The 18,008-nt window shown below is 35.7% G+C and overlaps 1 protein-coding gene and 1 long non-coding RNA gene across 6 annotated transcripts in view; both read left to right on the top strand.

The window, feature by feature from the left end:
• Positions 1 to 31: 31 nt before the first annotated feature.
• LOC110848592 (glycine receptor subunit alpha-2) overlaps positions 32 to 18,008 on the top strand; it is a 41,600-nt gene continuing 23,623 nt past the window's right edge. For 2 of the 3 annotated variants that reach the window (XM_035851170.1, XM_035851168.1), the window contains exons 1-2: positions 32 to 636; positions 2,081 to 2,414. In XM_035851170.1, the coding sequence (XP_035707063.1) occupies positions 2,341 to 2,414 (74 nt within the window). In that variant the 5' untranslated portion in view covers positions 32 to 636; positions 2,081 to 2,340. The remainder of the gene's footprint in view (positions 637 to 2,080; positions 2,415 to 18,008) is intronic. The other variant, XM_035851169.1, reaches the window with a different exon arrangement.
• Positions 6,984 to 14,401, top strand: LOC110848593. 3 transcript variants are annotated; one of them, XR_004834677.1, is made up of 4 exons: positions 6,984 to 12,992; positions 13,061 to 13,388; positions 13,471 to 13,696; positions 13,768 to 14,401. It is a non-coding gene; the product is annotated as an uncharacterized LOC110848593 (long non-coding RNA). The 3 variants fall into 3 exon arrangements; XR_004834676.1 differs by having other exon boundaries at positions 6,984 to 13,239; positions 13,303 to 13,388; XR_004834675.1 differs by having other exon boundaries at positions 6,984 to 13,388.

Here is an 18,008-nt window from a genome sequence, read left to right as displayed (position 1 = left end):
GGCAGTGACGCGGAGTATAAAACGGTTCCAACTTTCCTCAAATGAGATCAGTCTTGGTCGGATGCTCGTCGTTGAGAGAGATCATTTCATTCCCAGTTTCACTCGAAATTTTGAGAAAGTTGAGCCTTGAAAAAATCCACCCTGGTTTTACCACTGCTTATCCAACAGGCTGCTGGGTGGGTTATCGGCAAGTCTCATTCTTACCAAAATCAAATAATCCGTACCCTAAACCCCAAGAATATTCTACTTGAGGCAGTTTGAGACTTTATTTTATTACAAAATCTCATTAAAATTTATCATTAAAATTAATTGTTTCACTTTCTTTGGTAAAGTTTTTCAAGGGAAAACTGTGAAAATTAAGACGTTGCAAAAGTTAAGTTACATACTTTTAAGAGAAATACAAAGTTGTTGTTTCGCCACGTTCATTCTTCATCCCCGTGAGCGTCTTGTTCCTGTCAGCTTAAAAGTGTGTAGAGGATACGCAAAGTTTAAGGGATAAAAGTGGACGAAATTGCCATAATTATAGGATACAAGCATAGCGAACAACTTCCTCTTCAAGAACAATCACGTCTACATAAAGGACTAGTTGCACGACAAGAACAACAAAATTACGAGAGAGAGAAGCCGAGTCAAGTTGTAAGTCAATTAAGGCAAAAGTAGGTTACAATTCGCCACTAAATGCACTAAATGTCTGTCCGGTCGAGTAAAATTGATAATATACAGACAACTTGGTTATCTGTTTATCTGTAACATTGGATCAGATTAAGTCTACTTTTAGCCCAAATAATTCGATATATTGTGTCAGTCAGGTTATTAAAATGTTAGGAAATTTACGCATTTTGCGAGGATGCCATCAAACAAATCACTAATCTTAAAATAAATAATTGTACAAAAATAAATATGTACAATTTCACTGAATTATAAGTCAGGTTAAACCGAAGTGTGTATTTAAGAGATACATATTTTTGCATACATTTTATAGAGAAGCATTAATTCGCTTGGGTTAGACCGATTTTTACATAATTTGTATAGTTTTCATGTCATTTAAGAAAGATACTCGTAGTTAATTATTGTAAATTGAATAGCCAGATTAGGAGCTCCTTAGTTTGTAATACTTATTTTTTTATTAGTTTTATTTCGAAATAAATAGTTTGTAATACTTATTTTTTTATTAGTTTTATTTCGAAATAAATAGTTTGTAATACTTATTTTTTTATTAGTTTTATTTCGAAATAAATAGTTTGTAATACTTATTTTTTTATTAGTTTTATTTCGAAATAAATAGTTTGTAATACTTATTTTTTTATTAGTTTTATTTCGAAATAATTTTTTTCAAAAATTTTATAACGTTAGATGCATTAGTTGTAACGTTAGATTTGTCATTATAAAAATCAACAAATCAAAGTCGCGTATCTAAAACTCAATCTTTTACGAATTGTGGATTATCCTTTCCATTAAAAAAGTAAAATTGTCAAGAAACACATTGTTCAACAGATTTGCTAATTCTTCGTGCTTAATTTCTAATATAAAGGAATAAAAACCACTCTTTTAAGAACCATTACCACTGTGCGGTAACAATATTCTACCAAACTGGTGACCACTTTACTACCGCACACACTAGTAGACCGTCTACATATTTATTTAACAATATTATCCTGCACTTTGTCACGAAGTAAGGAAGGTCACCATCATTTTATTCCCCTCTGCAGCAAAATCTTGCACCAAAAGTGCATTTACTTATTATCACAGCCCACCACTAAATAAACTTCTCTCCTTAGCACAACTTCTCCATACAATGCCAGCTAACCCCCACTTTTTACTACTTTCACCTCCCCACTAAAATCCAGCTCCGCACTTTCTCCCCAGGCCACACTTTCACTCAGCCGGTCACACAAATATAACAAACTCAGATATAGATCACACTTTCAAAATTCAAAATGAGCACGACCCCCACCAACCAAAGTAAAGTCGAAACTCCGTCGTCACTGAAATGCTTTCCTCGTCGTCACACATTTACATTTGCAACTTTCCTCGTCAACACTAATTTACTTAACTTTCACTCTACTTTCTCTCTGTGTAGACTGTCCAGGCCGGAAAACTCCAACGAAAAGCCGTCTCCCCAACCAACAGAATAATCTGTATCTGACATTTGTATTGAAATTCGGAAAACTTTTACTCCTCAAAAAGTGCGATAATCAACAACTCATTTATGTAAACTATATATTATTCAAGTTGGGTGGGAAAAATATTATAAGTGAATTTCTCAACTATTTTGTGAACGAATATTATCCAACGGTTGACTTGATATTTTTCACGCGAAGGAAGGAAAATCCTGGAAAGATGGGAAATATGACGCTGAGAAATCTGATCCTCTCCACGTTCCTCATTTCGCAACTTACTTTCTGCAAAATCACGTGAGTCCAATTTATTTTTTATAGTTTAGTGGATCAATTTTTTTTACATGAGTGAGTGAGTGAGTAGATAGCAAATAATTTGGGCGTTATTATGATGAGAAATTTGTTGTAGGTAAAATAATGGGGATTTTCTTTATGGAGAAAGTATATCCATAAGTTGGGCGAAATTTGGGAGAGATTGAATAAGAAGGAGGATGGGGAAATATTTGGGAGAAATTGAGTCAAAGTTTAGAAGATCCAGGGTTTCCGTTACATTGAAAGTTTTCATGAAAACTTTTGTAACTGCGTAGAATTTAGAGGTTTGAATTAAAATTGCGTGTTGTCCATTTACTGTGAAATTTAGGGTGCAATTAAATACTTCATAATTCTAAAATTTTTGTGTACGACAGTTTTGTATAAAATTGATTCTTTACATCTAATTATTTCAATTATTATCGTAAAATCTACTTTTTTTATTGGATTTTGATTCTAGCGAACCTAATTCATTTCATTTAATTAAGTCAATTTTATCATTTATTAAAGGCGTTAAATCTCCTCCATTTTTTTTACTCAAAATATTTATTTACCGCCTACTTTACACATTTCCTGAAATGTAATTTTGAAAAATCGCCACAATCACGGTCAAATCTCCGATTAGCTAATTTTCACTCAACCTGGGAGAAAGTACAGAAACTCACACTTTCTCCCATTTCATGCATCATCCTAACCCACTAAAAATTCCACATTCTTACAAAATGTGCATAGATAACTTCATGTATGTATCCAATATATGTACAAACCTCCCTCCGACACAGATGCCCACCTACCTACCTTCATTACTTGTACCTTCTCCTCCCTGGAAAAAAACTCATTTATTTTATTCGAAAAAAATTGAAAAACTTGGATTCCGTTCATCCACCCAAGCATGCACGTCCACATCCACGTCCTTGAGGGAGGCCCACCCAGAGTAAAATGAACACCATGATTCGATTCAATTTGGTATTCGCATGCCAAGCAATTTTGTTCTTCACTCTTCTCACAGCACGAAAAATAATTTCAATGCGAAACAAATTGCGAAGGAAATATGCAGATAAAATTTTCTAAATCTAATCCACACAGGAGAGAGATTTGCAGTCAAAAATTGTTAATTTATTCTGTTCTGATGAGAAATAAATTGTCAGAAAAATGCCAATTTTGCACTGGCAAAAAAATGTCACTCGACACAACAAGTGGGATAAAACTGTGGAAGTGGAGAAAGTCGTTCAAGCGGAGAAAGCATCGTCGTCTCAACTTCATTATAATTTGACGGGAAAAAGCTGCTGCCTCGTCCATCTGGAAAAAATGGGGAAATACATACATAAAGAAGAATGTAAGAGTTGTGATCTATGCCAGATTCGTGTTTCTTATTCTCGAGGAGTGAAAGTGTTTTCCATATTTTTGCGATAGAAATAAGTTGACTCTTTCGCTCCACCAAACCACATTTTGTTTATCGGAGAGAGAGAGAAAGAAGGAAAGTGACATGGAAATTCATTGGTGGAATGGGAGAGAGAAATGTGAATATAAAAATGCGGCTGAATTAGCAACTTGCCAAATTTACGGGGTGATTTTTTTGGCTCTTGGAATTTCTCGGCGTGGAATGAATTTGACTTTCACTTTACCTAATACATTCTTTGGAGGGTATCTAACAATGTAGGTCCACCAACGTATACTCAAAGATTTTTATTAAATTAGTGTCAATAGATCACAAATTTAATTGGTGTGGAATTTGCAAATGGCAATTTCTGTCCGAAGAGGAGAAAATAAATTTGAATTGTGAAAAATTTGTCAACATTAGGTCGCGTTTTCTCCTCTTAGGATGCAAATGTCTCCGCGAAACTTGCCCATTGGCAGATGCTGCCTTTTCAACTTTAATATTTATTAAATTTGCGAAGGATTGAAACTAATTTAATAAGAATCTGTTAGAATACGTTCGGAGACCTCCATTGTAAGGACTTATCATATTTTTAGGGGTCATATGGCTTAAATTAATATAATTTGTGTGTTAATTTGGATTGAATGGTAATATTTTAAAATTCATCTTAATTATCATGGTAAACCCTAAAATTTTTAACGAACTATAGCGAATATTTACTAAAATCGTTCCAAATTACAATATCTAGGTACTCTACTACACAAACCTATCCAGTTAATTAAATTACCTAAAAATTCATAAATTCTAGGTACATATTTTTCAAACCATGAATTTCCTCCAATTCTCTCCTCTTCCCCTCTTACATAGTTGTCAAACCACTTAAATAAATTCCCACCCCTTTCCTCTCCTTTCCTCTAAATACTTTCTTTGCCCATTTCTCTCCTAAAGTGTTGTCGGTGTCGGTATTATTTTTCCCTTGTCTCAACATTGCCAAGAAGATCCTCGTCAGCCAACCAACAGTCCTGCTCCCACAGATAGTTAATCTAATCTAATAAATAAAATTTAAATGTGGTTTAAATCCACTAAACTCCCCTCACTCACTTTCGCCGCTTTCTCTCTTCCCATCCCATTTGTTTATTTAACACCACCGCAGCAGAAGCACTATTCGCAAAAACGTAAGTCGAGTGGTGGTGGTGGAAATGCGTCTCATACAATAAAATTTGTTCCGAAGAAGAAGAAGAAAGGCTTGAATTTGACGGGGTGAAAGAAGCAGCAGATAGCGAGCCTCTCAAAATAATAAGATGGAGAAAGTGGGCGCAGTATAAATCACCACTGCACAATTCAGGAGTGAAATCTTTCTCCGCGTTTGTTCACTCTCCTTTGTTTCATTTTCATTTCATCCCGTGTTCAGGAGGTGTTCTGGCATAATAATGTTTGTTGTTTAGAGAGGAGAGGAGGTCGTGGTGGTGGTGGTGGTTACTTTTCACCCTTAAAACGAATGGGTAGACTTGGATAGGGAAGGGCTAGTGCTGTAAGTGAGGTTGAGCTGAACAAAAGTTACTTTTGCTCGGGAGGAAGTTGCGTTTTACATGGAATTTTGTTGAGTTCCTTAGTTTAATTTCCTATACATAAGTTGAGTTGAGTAGTTTTGCCTGAGTTGAGTTGAGTTAACTCTAACAGTGGGGGTAACCCAGCGTATGTTCTCAGATTTTTACTAAATTAGTGTCCATCGATCAGAAATTTGATCATTATGAATTTTGCAAAAGGCACGATTTGCCAAAACTCAGGTTTGGCAGATAAATTTGCATCCGAAGATGAGAAATCGCACCGTAAATTTGTAAAATGTAAGGTTAGTCAACTTTAGACCATGTTTTCTCCTCTTCGGGTACAAATATCTCTGCCCACCCTGCGCATTGGCAGATTGTGTCTTTGCAAATTTCATATTAATCAAGTTTGTGATCGATTAACACTATTTGTAATTTGGTAAAAATTGCAGACTGGGAGACCTTCATTGTGAGCTGAGTTTCTCTTATTGAATTCAGTGGAGTTTCCCGTGTATCGAGTTGCGTTAAGTTTCATATAACACAACTAATTTTATTGCAATCCACTAAAATCCACTTCCCTTTCATCTCATTTTTATTTCCCAACTTAAATTTCATTAATACAATTTGCCTCTCCAATTAAATCACTTTCGTCCTCGTAAAACTCGGCTTATTTTCATCCCCACCAATCCATCCACCTTTGCATGCATCTCTCTCTCCACTTCCTCCTTCTTCTCCTTCCTTCCTCTTACGTACGTACGTAACTGAATCATTTATTATTTTCAATAAACAATGAATGTTCCAAGATGGAGGAAAACAATAATAAAAGTGGTTTAATTCAAGGGGGACTTCATTTCATCCATTTTATATCGACATGATTTTACTTTTACTCGCTCGTATAAATTAAGACCTCGTCGTCCTCGTCCCAAGTTTCAGAATCCAATCCAATTTCGCGCAACAATAAAATAAAATCCGTCGAGAGAGAGAGCGACCCAACCTTGAGCCAAAAGCGAAGGGCGTCGGGTCAGGTCAACAAAAAGGGGTGATAATAATATAGATAATACTCATTGTCACGATGGGCAGGAAAATGCATACCCATTTTCTTTGCCTTCACTACTGCCGCAGTATTTTGCGAGTAAATAGCTAGTTAACGAGCGGCGGTAGTGGAGAGAAAGTCTGCTTTCACCAGTCTCCCAAGAGTCTACTATTGCGGTTTTCGGGCATTCATTATTTGATTGCTTTTGTTACGGACGGCAGTGACGGCGGAACCGTGGGGACAGAAGGGTAATGTCCCCATCATCTGCCCATGTCATATAAACCCCTCCCTTCCGTATCCATATACCTGTTCACTTTCATTCATTTGACTGATTCTGATAATGAATGCAACTGAATCTCCTGTCGTTTGAATGAAAATGACTGAAGGATTTCAGATGAATTTCAGATGAATGACTGTGAATGAAGAATTCTTCACTTATTCATTTTTCTCCAAATACTTAATACGTGGGGCGCAGTAAGAAATGAAGTCCGATGAAGTGAAATGTTATCAATTTGAACGATAATGACTGAATGTAAATGAAAATCTTCAATGACTGAGTTTTGAATGAAAACTAAATTTTTGAACAGGTATGCCCCCCGCTGCAATGTTAATGTCCCCATAGCTTCCGCGGCCACTGCTCAGCCGGTATCTGATGCTTGGTTGGTTGGCTGCATGCACACTTTAGCGAGTTTGGTTAGGTACATACGGTTTTGTGCAATGAAGCATAATTTTAACTAGATCACATATTTGCACAGCGAAAAGTTGAGTAGTGCTCATTAGACGGGATTAGTTGATCAAGTGGCAAGTAGTCAAGGGTGTAAAAATTAGAATCAATTTCAAAGTATGAAATCCATCTCGTTATATCTCATCCGTGAGTTTGGTTGTTACGTAAAAGGGAAAATTTTTAAGTGTTAGCGGGGGCACAGATTCGATTAGTTACGTAGTTGTTTGGTCAGTGAAAGTGAAAGGTGTTGATTAAATTAGGTCAGAACTTTCTCTTCATGGATGGCGTAGACGGGACACACTTAGAAATTGGTGGCAGATTTTTAGACATCACTGTAATTGCTAGTTTGGGTTTATGGTTATATATTTTAATATCAAAAGTAGTAAACTTTACCTTAATTTACATTATTAGTACTTTGATTTTGGTTTTGTAAATAAAATTAATTCGTTTATAGATTTATAATTTGTAGAAATGATAGTTGTATAGTTTACAAGCTGAAATAATTTTTATTATCAAAAACAGAGTTAAATAAAATTTATAGATTGGGTTTCGATAGTTGGGTAATAATTAAGGGATTGCCAATTCTAATAATTATAATTATTTTAAAAATTGGGACTATAATTATTATTCTCCCAATTTTTAAATTCCGTACTATTGTTATTAAAGTATTTTAATTAACTAGCTGAATTTTGGAACAAATTACAACTATATATTAAAAACATACAAAATTGCACATTAACTTTGTCCCATGTGTCAATAATTTGCTTGATTAAATAAAACTACAGGATTCATAAAACCCAGGTATTTTCAAAAAGAATGAATGTCCTATCTTCGCAATGAATATCTAGTAGCAAAACTATAATATATTCTCACTTCTTACTTATTGTTAACTTTACTGTTGATTGATTGATCTTGAAACCAAAATTTCCGGAAAATCGTATCCCCTCTTTTTTTTAAGAGTGCATATATAACTAACGAATTACAGACCAGATTGTGAGCCGATGATGGCATGGTCTCGTCGTCATGTACAAGATTTGTGTCGACGTGTCATGTCCTTCTATACTGATCGGGGGACCTTTCTGCGGTCTCGGTAAATCTTGTTCCACTCGAGTGACCAAAACCAGTCGACTATATAGTTGAACGGTTCTTGGCTTCAATAGGCTGATGAATGGGGTGGGTTTTTTGTAGCTGTGGAGGTGAATACCAAAGTGGAAAAAATCGGTGTGTGGACAGGTGTGGAGAAAGTGGCGGTGGTGGAATTCTCCGAGTGAAAAATGTGAATGTCATGGAATAGCAGGCTTCCACGATTTTCTTTTTTTCGAATGAGCAGATATTTAATTACGTGAAAATTACATCAGTGTTTAGATATTTCTGGAGCGAAATTGTATCGAAATTTGCTAGGGGGCGGTATTCGAATTTTGAAAGTGTCAAATTCGTCTTATGAAGGAAAAAGTATTTTCCGAAAGCTTGTGACCATCAGATAAATTTACATCCATGAGTTCCGAAAAAATGTCTCTTAAGTCAAATTTGTTGTTGGAAATTTTTGCAAGAAAATGTGAATTTTCTCAAAAATTATTGTTACCATTCAGAAATAAATCGTTACCAACTTGGCAACTCCTACGCAGTCCATGATACATAGATAATTCCGTCAACTTAGTTTTAGTGCTGTCCAACCTTGCAAAAATTCAATTCAACTTTCTCCCTGTCACTTCCGTGTTTATTTTCAACTCAAAATTTGGATTTATGACGAAAAGTTGTAAAAGTGGGAGAGAGAAAGAAAGGTAACAGAGCGGATATTGGTTGAGGCGAGGCGAAAGAAATTGTCACTTTCTTCCACTTTCCTATTTTGCAATCTGTCCCTTCCAGAGAGACCAGACCAGAGTACGTTTTGTTGTTTTGTGTTGTACTTTGAGAAAAGTTTTGTCCTTTTAGTTTTATCTCTCATTCTGTGAAAATAGAGACAGGAGATGAGTGCTCGTATTAAGTGTGGCGTGGTGTGGGTTCGAGGAGAAGGCTGTGGCAGGGGCGGAAATAGGAAGGGCCTTGTGCAACAAAGGGGAAAAATTAATGAAAAATACAATTTTGAACATTTTTTTGCGGACTTTTCAATTATTCAAATTTATTACGAAGTGATTTTTAAAACAATTACTCAATCAGTTATAAGTCTACCATATTTTCCGTATTAAAGACATTACGAAAATGGGATAGACACGCCAAAACATCTGGAATTAAATATAATTTTTTGCTTGTTTTATGACAAAAATAAATTCTGGCTTATAAATTATTCAATTGATTGAATTTACTTGATCTTGTATGTTGGTTGAACTTCTTAAAATTTTATAAAATATTCTGCATCAAATCCTTTCATTTTTATCTAATTTAATAAAATTTTCTCGTTTGATAAACCTTTCACCAATATTTCATAACTTTTTTTTAAAATCTTTAATCTTTTTATCCTAAGCTAAAACCAATGAAATTCCCCGAGTAAAAATGTGTGTGGCAGATTGTACATAATTCGACAAAACCATTATGCTTAATATTTTACGAATAAAATTGTCTGGCGGTTTATGCAGAAAGCAGGTAGGCGGCTTTGTCGAAAAAAATATGCATAGAGGTCCATGACGTTTTATGCATGGCATATAAGCCCAAAAAAATATGCATAAATTTGTTCCCCTTTTATGAGTAAAATTTTTGCCATAATTCTTAATGCTAAACAATTGTGTCGAAAAACATTATTTTTTCTACAAGGTTCTACTTTATTCCAACTCTACATTATTCATCATTCGTGTTAACGAGCGTAGTTCACCACCAACATCATACAAGCATATAAATTTCCAGAGATCAATTTTATCCATTGGCAATATTCTAAGATTGTTGCTCACGGCCTGAACTTGAAAAGAATCCAGTGATAGCTTCGAGGGTATTGTGCTGCACTTCTTCAAAAACATTAATGGGTGTATACATTCACTAAGTAATATTATCTTATATATAACAAAAAACTGGTCACCACTTCGAATTACTGAATTAACCCCTTTTTTGGTATCCCTTTGAGCCGTGTTAAAATACTTTTCTGCTATTAAACATGAGCTATACGAAATTCCTTGTGTTTCTAAATATCCCAATCGCGACATTTTATTTCTTTCATTATTACTAAAGATATACAATTTTCCAGTCCCAAACACAGTGCAACAACCAGCGGTGAATGACTTCTTGAAATGCTTGATATTTTCTGTGAACGACAAGTGAAGCGATTTTGCTTCCGAATTTCTAAAGCTACATTCAGCCGTCGAGAGCAAACGCTGAGTAACCACTATTCGTTTCACGATTTGCATTCCGACTTGTCTTGTTCCGCAGAAACTATTAGTCAGAACACCGTTGAAGTTTTCAAATTGAAACAGCGAGTAACTCCAAAGCGGACCCCAATTTTGTACACATTCCGCTGCATGAAGCAACAAATGGGCATTAAACGAGCAAAATCGGTCGCCATACAAATCAGGGATCGAAAAGCAAAATTTTTTGAGCAACTTCTTAGGTATTTCGGTATCGGTCACAATATCTTGGCAAAGAAGATATACTGCGTTCACCAGTTTTGAAAAATGTTTGAGATAACAACTTGGCAGGATTCCTTTCAATAAATAGGTAGCCGTTAGCATCCATAATTTCCACTCACTTGCTTTCCAATATTTCATTTCACTTGTCTCCCGAAGATGCCTTCTACAGTTTTGGGGAAATTTTAGGGACAAGATCATATTATTTACTTCTGTATACTTGTTGCCAATATAGAATGGTTCCAGATGATTTTTAGAATCCATCCAAGCGTATGTGAACGATCTGACAACTCCCAATAAAACTGTGTGCATGTAATCGAAGACGAATCCCCAAACGATGTCAAATTTTGGCACGAGCAGTAATTTCGATGCTGTTTTAATTCCATAATTAGATGTGGTACGTTCTCCATCCATAAGTGAGTCCCGGAATTCTGACTAGTGTCGGCAGAATTCTGGGTGACTTCTTTTGACGTGGTTATTTGATGGGATGAATACCCACTTGTGACGTCCTTGTCACAGTGATAAGGACTCCCCCCGAGCAAGACACCATGGGCAGCTATGTTCCCCGTTGAATTGATTGATTCCTTGCAGTTGACACCGAGCTACCGAATCGGCTGCCAGTAAGGGAAAGTATACACGACTGTATTTTTTCACATCTTTGAACATCCAATTTACGCCATTTCTTGATAATTCGATTGCTTGTTGGATAAAGGGTGCAAGAAAAATATCGAAATTTGGTTTTTCATCTCCAAACCACAAACCAGCAAGTATTGTGTATTTTCTTCGCAGTTGATAACCCAGCTCGTTAATGGATATTAGTAGAGGCCAAATGCTGTATTTTGAGCTATTGAATATGGAGACGCCATCCGTATTGATGCTGCAACTTATGTCGTTGTCCTTCAAACCGAGCCCGTGGTACATATCGCCATCTATGATATCTCGTATTTCGGACACCGCACCCATCTGTCTTCTAGTCAAATTTTCTGCCAAAGATTTCTGTATGGCTTGAATTTGTAGTAAACCTTGTAGGGACTTTTTGATGTCAAAGGAAACGAAAAAGTTACCCCTTGTCAAACACGTCGAGAAAGTAGTCGGAACTTGACATTTGCCACATTTAGAATCGTCCTCCTTTATTTCAACTTTGCAGTCTTTGCAGTAAGCTACCTTTTGAATTCGGCTGTAATCTCCTCCGACCTCTTTATCAAATAAATATGTGGACGTTGGAATAGTAACGCCATGAGGAACATGGAAATTGATTAAGTTTAGCAAGTCTGACAGTGCTGTTTTGGTAATTTTATGTCGAATTGAGTAACCCAGAATTAAGAGATTGCTTTCTTTCCGAGATATTCGTGCTCCTGTGTACAGTTCTTCAACTTCGACCTGCAAGTAATAATTATTTGCATGCCAGCATATTATAATAAAAGAAAACTTTCTAATTGTAAATTAAAGCTCACTTCATGTTCGCTGAATAAATCACTGGAATCGGAGTCATCCTCATTTGTGTCAGACGACTCGTTTCCAAAGTCCACCTCCGGTGGAATTTCAAATTCAGGAGGGCTATTGTTTTCCCGTACAGTATTCAAATAAGCCTGTAAAAATGAAAATATTTTACAAATTGAAGAAATTGTATTTACAGTTATTCATTGAAAAATTAAGTACCCTAGCAGTCCTCTTCCTGTGTCTTGTTCGTTGAGGAATATTTGATAAGGCTGCACTTCCCGAGCACGAGAAATATTTTTTGTAAGATTTTCTGCTTGACATTTCAGCATATTTGTTTTCAATAAAGCAAATTTTGAATATTTCTTCCGTGAACGGGGTAAGTGTGGAATGACGACAGCGCGGTATACCCAAGCCACAACATCGTGTTCTTATTTAGCTGGCTCCTTCACTCCGTCTATTTTTTTGAGTTGCCAAAATTAACTAACAGATAACTTCAAATTTCTGTCGAAATTAAAAATGACCTTCCTATTGGTAGAGTGGGTGTCACAAAAAGTTCCAAAAGAATATTCGGTAGTTCCGGCGGAAAGTATTGAGGACGGAGCTATTCGGCAAAATGCGAAGTCTCTAATAAACCAAATTGTGCGTATAATTTGGAAAAAAGGTAAAATTTTCCCTGCCGTAATTTTGGAAACAGGTGAGTTTTATCAATTTATTGTACAACTTTAATTATCGTGTCAAATGAAATCATTCATTACACCGATTCATTTAATTAATCATAGGGGACGATGAAAAGCATCTCTGGGAACGGGCAGACTTCTACGGCGAAACAACAAAAGTTGGAGACATTTCGACAAATAAGCGAAGTCATGAAATTCTTGAAATGCCCGTGAAGAAAAAGGGTAACACGTCTTGCACTTGAGTTTCTAATCACCATTGAACCTTAATTAAGTGTCTATTTCTTCCTTAGGGAAGCAAGCCCGATTAGTAGCCGGTCGAGAACGAGCAGATGCCATCCAAGACGTTCTTGACTCTCTAGAATCGGACCAAATTATTGACCTAAATCCTGACACAAATTCGTACAAACACCTAGTATCGTTGACGAGGAAGAAGGTCGGAACTTGGGCGAAGGAACGACAAACTTCGAGGGTGATTTAGTCATAACTTAAACGTTTTTATTATTTTTAATATTTGCAACATAATTTGCAACAGAAAAGTACCAGTCCTTGAAGGAGAAGCACAAACGGCTGAAGCAGAAATACAGAGAATTGAAGCGCAAATTTGATCAAAGTGATAATGTAAGCGATGTTTTATCATTCTAGATCTCTAAATAAGCTTGTATAAATATATTATCCTCCTTATTTTTATAAATATATACAGAACATCGAGCTTTTCGATGGATCAGGTGTAAGGATCGAGTCTTCTGTGCTGGCGTCTATGAGAGTGATGTCACCAAAACCTACGATACTTGCAAGAAATCTTTTTAGACAGCTATTCTCTGCTGAGGAGCTATCCAACCACTCATTGTTTGGGAAGCAATCCAATGCTAATCGCGGACGGGAGACGCTCCCGGAAATTGATAGTGTTCGCAGAGATGCCGTAATAAGTATGTCCACAAAATTGATTAAAATACATGATTGAAAATTCGATCCGTTTGCAAATAATTTTATATTGCAGATTTCATACTGAAAGACGAAGGCTTTGGTGAAGCGCCGGACACGGGTAACCCAACTGCTGACAAGGTCTTCATAAAAGCAAGAGGACCCTAAAAAACGAGCTGCGGAAGACATTGTCCGAATTCCTCAGGGAGGAGAAGGCGAAGGCACGGGATGGTAACAATCAGTAAAAATTCTAATGATTATTGTTGTATATTACCCAACAATAAATTCGCTGAATAAAGATTACAATCAAAGATATAACAAAATATTTCGTCATAATTCTTTATGCATAAAAACCAGCCAATTGTCGTACCAAAGATTTCGACATAAAAAATTATGTACATTGCAACCGAAACAAATTAGTATGCATAACTAATTCGACATAACCAAATGGAATAAAATATTGTGCATAAACTTTTTTGCATAAAAACCAGCAAATTCTTGCTTTAATTCGGGCATAATTATGCAAACAAATTATGCATAAAAATACATGAAATTTTCACCCGGGTCATATTTCACAATTTTACCAAATTTCTACTAATAAACTTAAATTTTAGTCTATTTTTGAATCCTACTTCACCCTAATTTTTCCCCCACTTACTCCCCTGCCATTCCCAACTTATCACTTACCCCCTTCACTCTCTCCCACCCACTATCACATCGCGTCTTATCATCATGTATGTGTCCAAATCAGGATTTTAGGCAGCCGGGCTGATGATGATGATGAGTAAGTACTTATAAGTAGGATGCCCTTAATTCTCTCTCTCTTTTCTCTCCAGTTTAGCGAAAGCTCTCTCGTTTTCTCTTTCACTTTCTCTTTTATCTTAAGTGTTGTTCTCCCTTCATGAGTGGAATCATGAAATGAAAGGGCTATTAAAACGTGGCCTATTTAGTAAATAGCATTCTTCACCCTGCAGGTGAAACACGAGGCATTAATTTAATGTGAAGAGGTAAAATCCGCTTTACGTAACGACCCAAGAAACACTAAGTACTGGGAAAAAATAAGGCATCAAAATAATCACGTATTGAATGAGGGCCTTTTTACCTATTCTCGGAGCGCACTCTTTATGGAAATAAGTTGTCGGGAGAGAAAGTAGTGTGGTTTGGTTTAACTGACTGAGAAAAACAGGACAGGACAGGTGTGTGTTGTGTTGCATGTAATGAAAATCGTCTCATGGAAAACTTTTATTATTTCAACTTTCCCAGTGTTTCGGGGAAAATGGGTAGTTTTAATTGAGGACTTTTTCCCGGAAAATGTTCTGTGGAGGGAAGTTGGTTGTTGGTTTGGTCCGAATTTTCGGTACTTTGTGGTCAATTGAGGTTTTTGAGTTTAGAAAAATTGTGAAAGTATTTAAAACCTTTTTAAAATTTTTTAGAATCACCATTTACCTCGAAAAACAAGTTTTAGATTATATTTTATCCCACATTAAAAGCAGGTATTTCTCAACCCACGAAGAGCTTTCAATTACTGTTCAAAAATGCAATTTATGCAAGGATTGGTATTCCCTATGCATCTGTAATGTATGTAAAAACATGCTAAAAAATGTCTACTGTTGAGTATCACGAAAATCTACCAGACTATCGATAGAACTCACAAATGTGTCGCTGAAGAATGTGAAGACTTATTTGACAACTACAATTCCAATTTAATTTAACTATTGCTTGCAGTGAAGCTTTTATTTCTATAAAATTGGCACAAATTAATAATTTTATGAGGAGACCTCTTGACTTGAGGTGCTTCTCCTTGTGAGTCTACTTCGGGACTTTTTGTTAAAGTTAACTATGAAGCTAAATGTAAACTAAAAACGCCTACCATTAATTCTGGTTAAAACTGGATTTTATGTAGTCGTGGCACTTCCACGTCACCTTAACCTTCACAATAACCTTCATATAAAATATATCATATTCTTACATGCGTATGAGCCGGTCACTTTACTCTATGAAAACTGTCTCTTACATAAAGTGCAATGCTCTCAATCTTCATATCACACAAAATCATGATAAAAATACATGCCTGCATATCATTACATTTAACATCTACCCTTAGCACCATTAACAATAACATCAAAATTAACAAATAAAGTACAAAATAAAATTAGATGACTTAGGGCTCAATGACGATGTCCAAAAAGAAACATGAATTGTAACAAAGAAATTTCTAAATTAAAAAATTCTAACAGTTAGACGCCACTCGTAAAATATTATAATTTATCTTTTGATAAATACAGGTCAACCATCCCTTGCCGAACGTCACGTGGCCTGTCCCAACATGATATTTTTAAGTTTGTGAGATAGGTCACATGAGATTTGGGGGATTTACCGAGCCAGTAGTCGGCAATTAAATAAATAAAGTACCTAATTAATTGTAAGAATTTAAGGATCGAATCTTCTTTCAGCGTTGAAAACGATAAGGTAAAAATATGATTTTTTTGTGCAAAAAAATCATACATTTAACACCATTAACAAAAATATCAAAATTATTAAATACTTCCAAATAAAATCAGATTCTCTTATCATCACTTGACAAAATTCAAAAATCTGAAAGTTTCCGAAAAACCGAACACTGGTTTCCTTCTGACGTAGAGAGATTGCCTTGTTGCGATGAGCGATACGTGAGTGGGTGGCTTTTTCTCTGTATATACGTCGACGGTCGACCTTTCTGTCCTGCCTACCAGGCAACGTGACAACTTTCACTCACCCTCGTCGCCAAGTTGGGTGACCTAACACGTCGCCACGTGTCGTGGAAATTGTTTTCCGTATAAATAAAACCACATGCAAACGTTAATAACAAACGACAGAAGCCATCCATTCACATCAAGAATTCCCTTAACGAATAGTAATAACAGAGGGATGAGTGAGTGCTAGAGTTCGAATACTGGGTTAAAATTTAATTGACACGGGCAAAAACGGGCAGGAAGCCATGTTTCTCATTTGTATACTGTACACTAGTCATTTATTACACGAGTGGATGCTCGAAACGAAAAGTGGTTCATTAAAATTCTTTGATGAGTCGTGGAAGGGTAGTGAAATGGAAATTTTAGGAATTTTAATTTTGAAAGTTTTCATATAAATTATGTATCTACGACGAGTGAAAGGATGGTTGCATGATGAGTACTATTTTTTTTAGTAAGATCGATTGAAATTAGTGAGGGTTATAGATGAGCCTTGTACATACACATATTTTTTAATATGCAAATGTGCTAATGGAAAAATATGAAGCCAAACTACACAGATTTTTTAAAATTATATATTTTTATATAAAATTGTATGCATTGGACTGTAAATGTGATTTTTTAATCGAATGACAAAATTGATCCGGGTTTCTGCCATCAAGCATCTAAATTTTGGGTGCATTTATACCTTCTATAGTTTTCCTTCTTTAGTTATTAACGTCGCTTAAACTCGCCATATTTTTAATGTTTAAACTTTTAAGCGAAATTTTACCCTTATAGAAACACAGACTGCACTAAATACATAAAAACTTTGATAAAACTTCCTCCACGTGTTTGGGGGAAAGCCCTCTCTAACCACACTACTTTCACCCACTAAACAAAAAGCACTAATTGTGACCATCCAGCCAGCCCTCAAACTCAATTCTTCCCTGCCAACAAAATTTATTTTTCTCAAAACTCATCATTTATTTCCATCAATTTAAGTAATTTAATTTCGCTCTAACACTCTCCTCTTGATGGATGAATGTTGTTAAATATCCATCATTTTCACATCTCTCTCTCTCATTCCCAAAATATTTCTACACAACCACAAAATCAAATTGCCAAATATTTGGTAAAATATTTGCTGCACTTTTTACCCAGTTTTTTGCCTATAATATTTCTCTTTTGACACACAACTACAAAATCAAATCTGAATCAAATCGCCAAATATTTCGCAAAATGTCTGTTGCACTTTTTCCCCAATTTTTTTCCTTATCCATGATAAATCCTTTTACGTGGGTGGCTAAGCTGAATTTTACAGCCTTGTTACAACATCTACTTTCTCCCCAATTTTATGGAAATGGAGATTCTGATCTGTCCTGGAAACTCTGACTGAAAGCGAAATGATTAATTCAGCCGTTTCGTTCCTCCATTTACTTTCTCTTTTGACTTTGTACTTTTCCCCACTTGTTTAATGGGGTTGTCATTATCTTCATCTTTCTCCTTACTCAATTTCCCTGTGAATTCGCGAATCCACTCCAAACAAAACCAGCTCCACGTCCCCGTTTTACTTTCTTTCTCTCTCTCCTTGTTCCAAATGAATGGG

The sequence above is a fragment of the Folsomia candida genome, unplaced genomic scaffold, assembly GCF_002217175.1.
Source record: "Folsomia candida strain VU population unplaced genomic scaffold, ASM221717v1 Fcan01_Sc004, whole genome shotgun sequence".
NCBI classification, from domain to species: Eukaryota; Metazoa; Arthropoda; class Collembola; order Entomobryomorpha; family Isotomidae; genus Folsomia; species Folsomia candida.
Note: the sequence above shows the minus strand (reverse complement) of the source record. Positions and strands in the feature narration are given on the sequence as shown.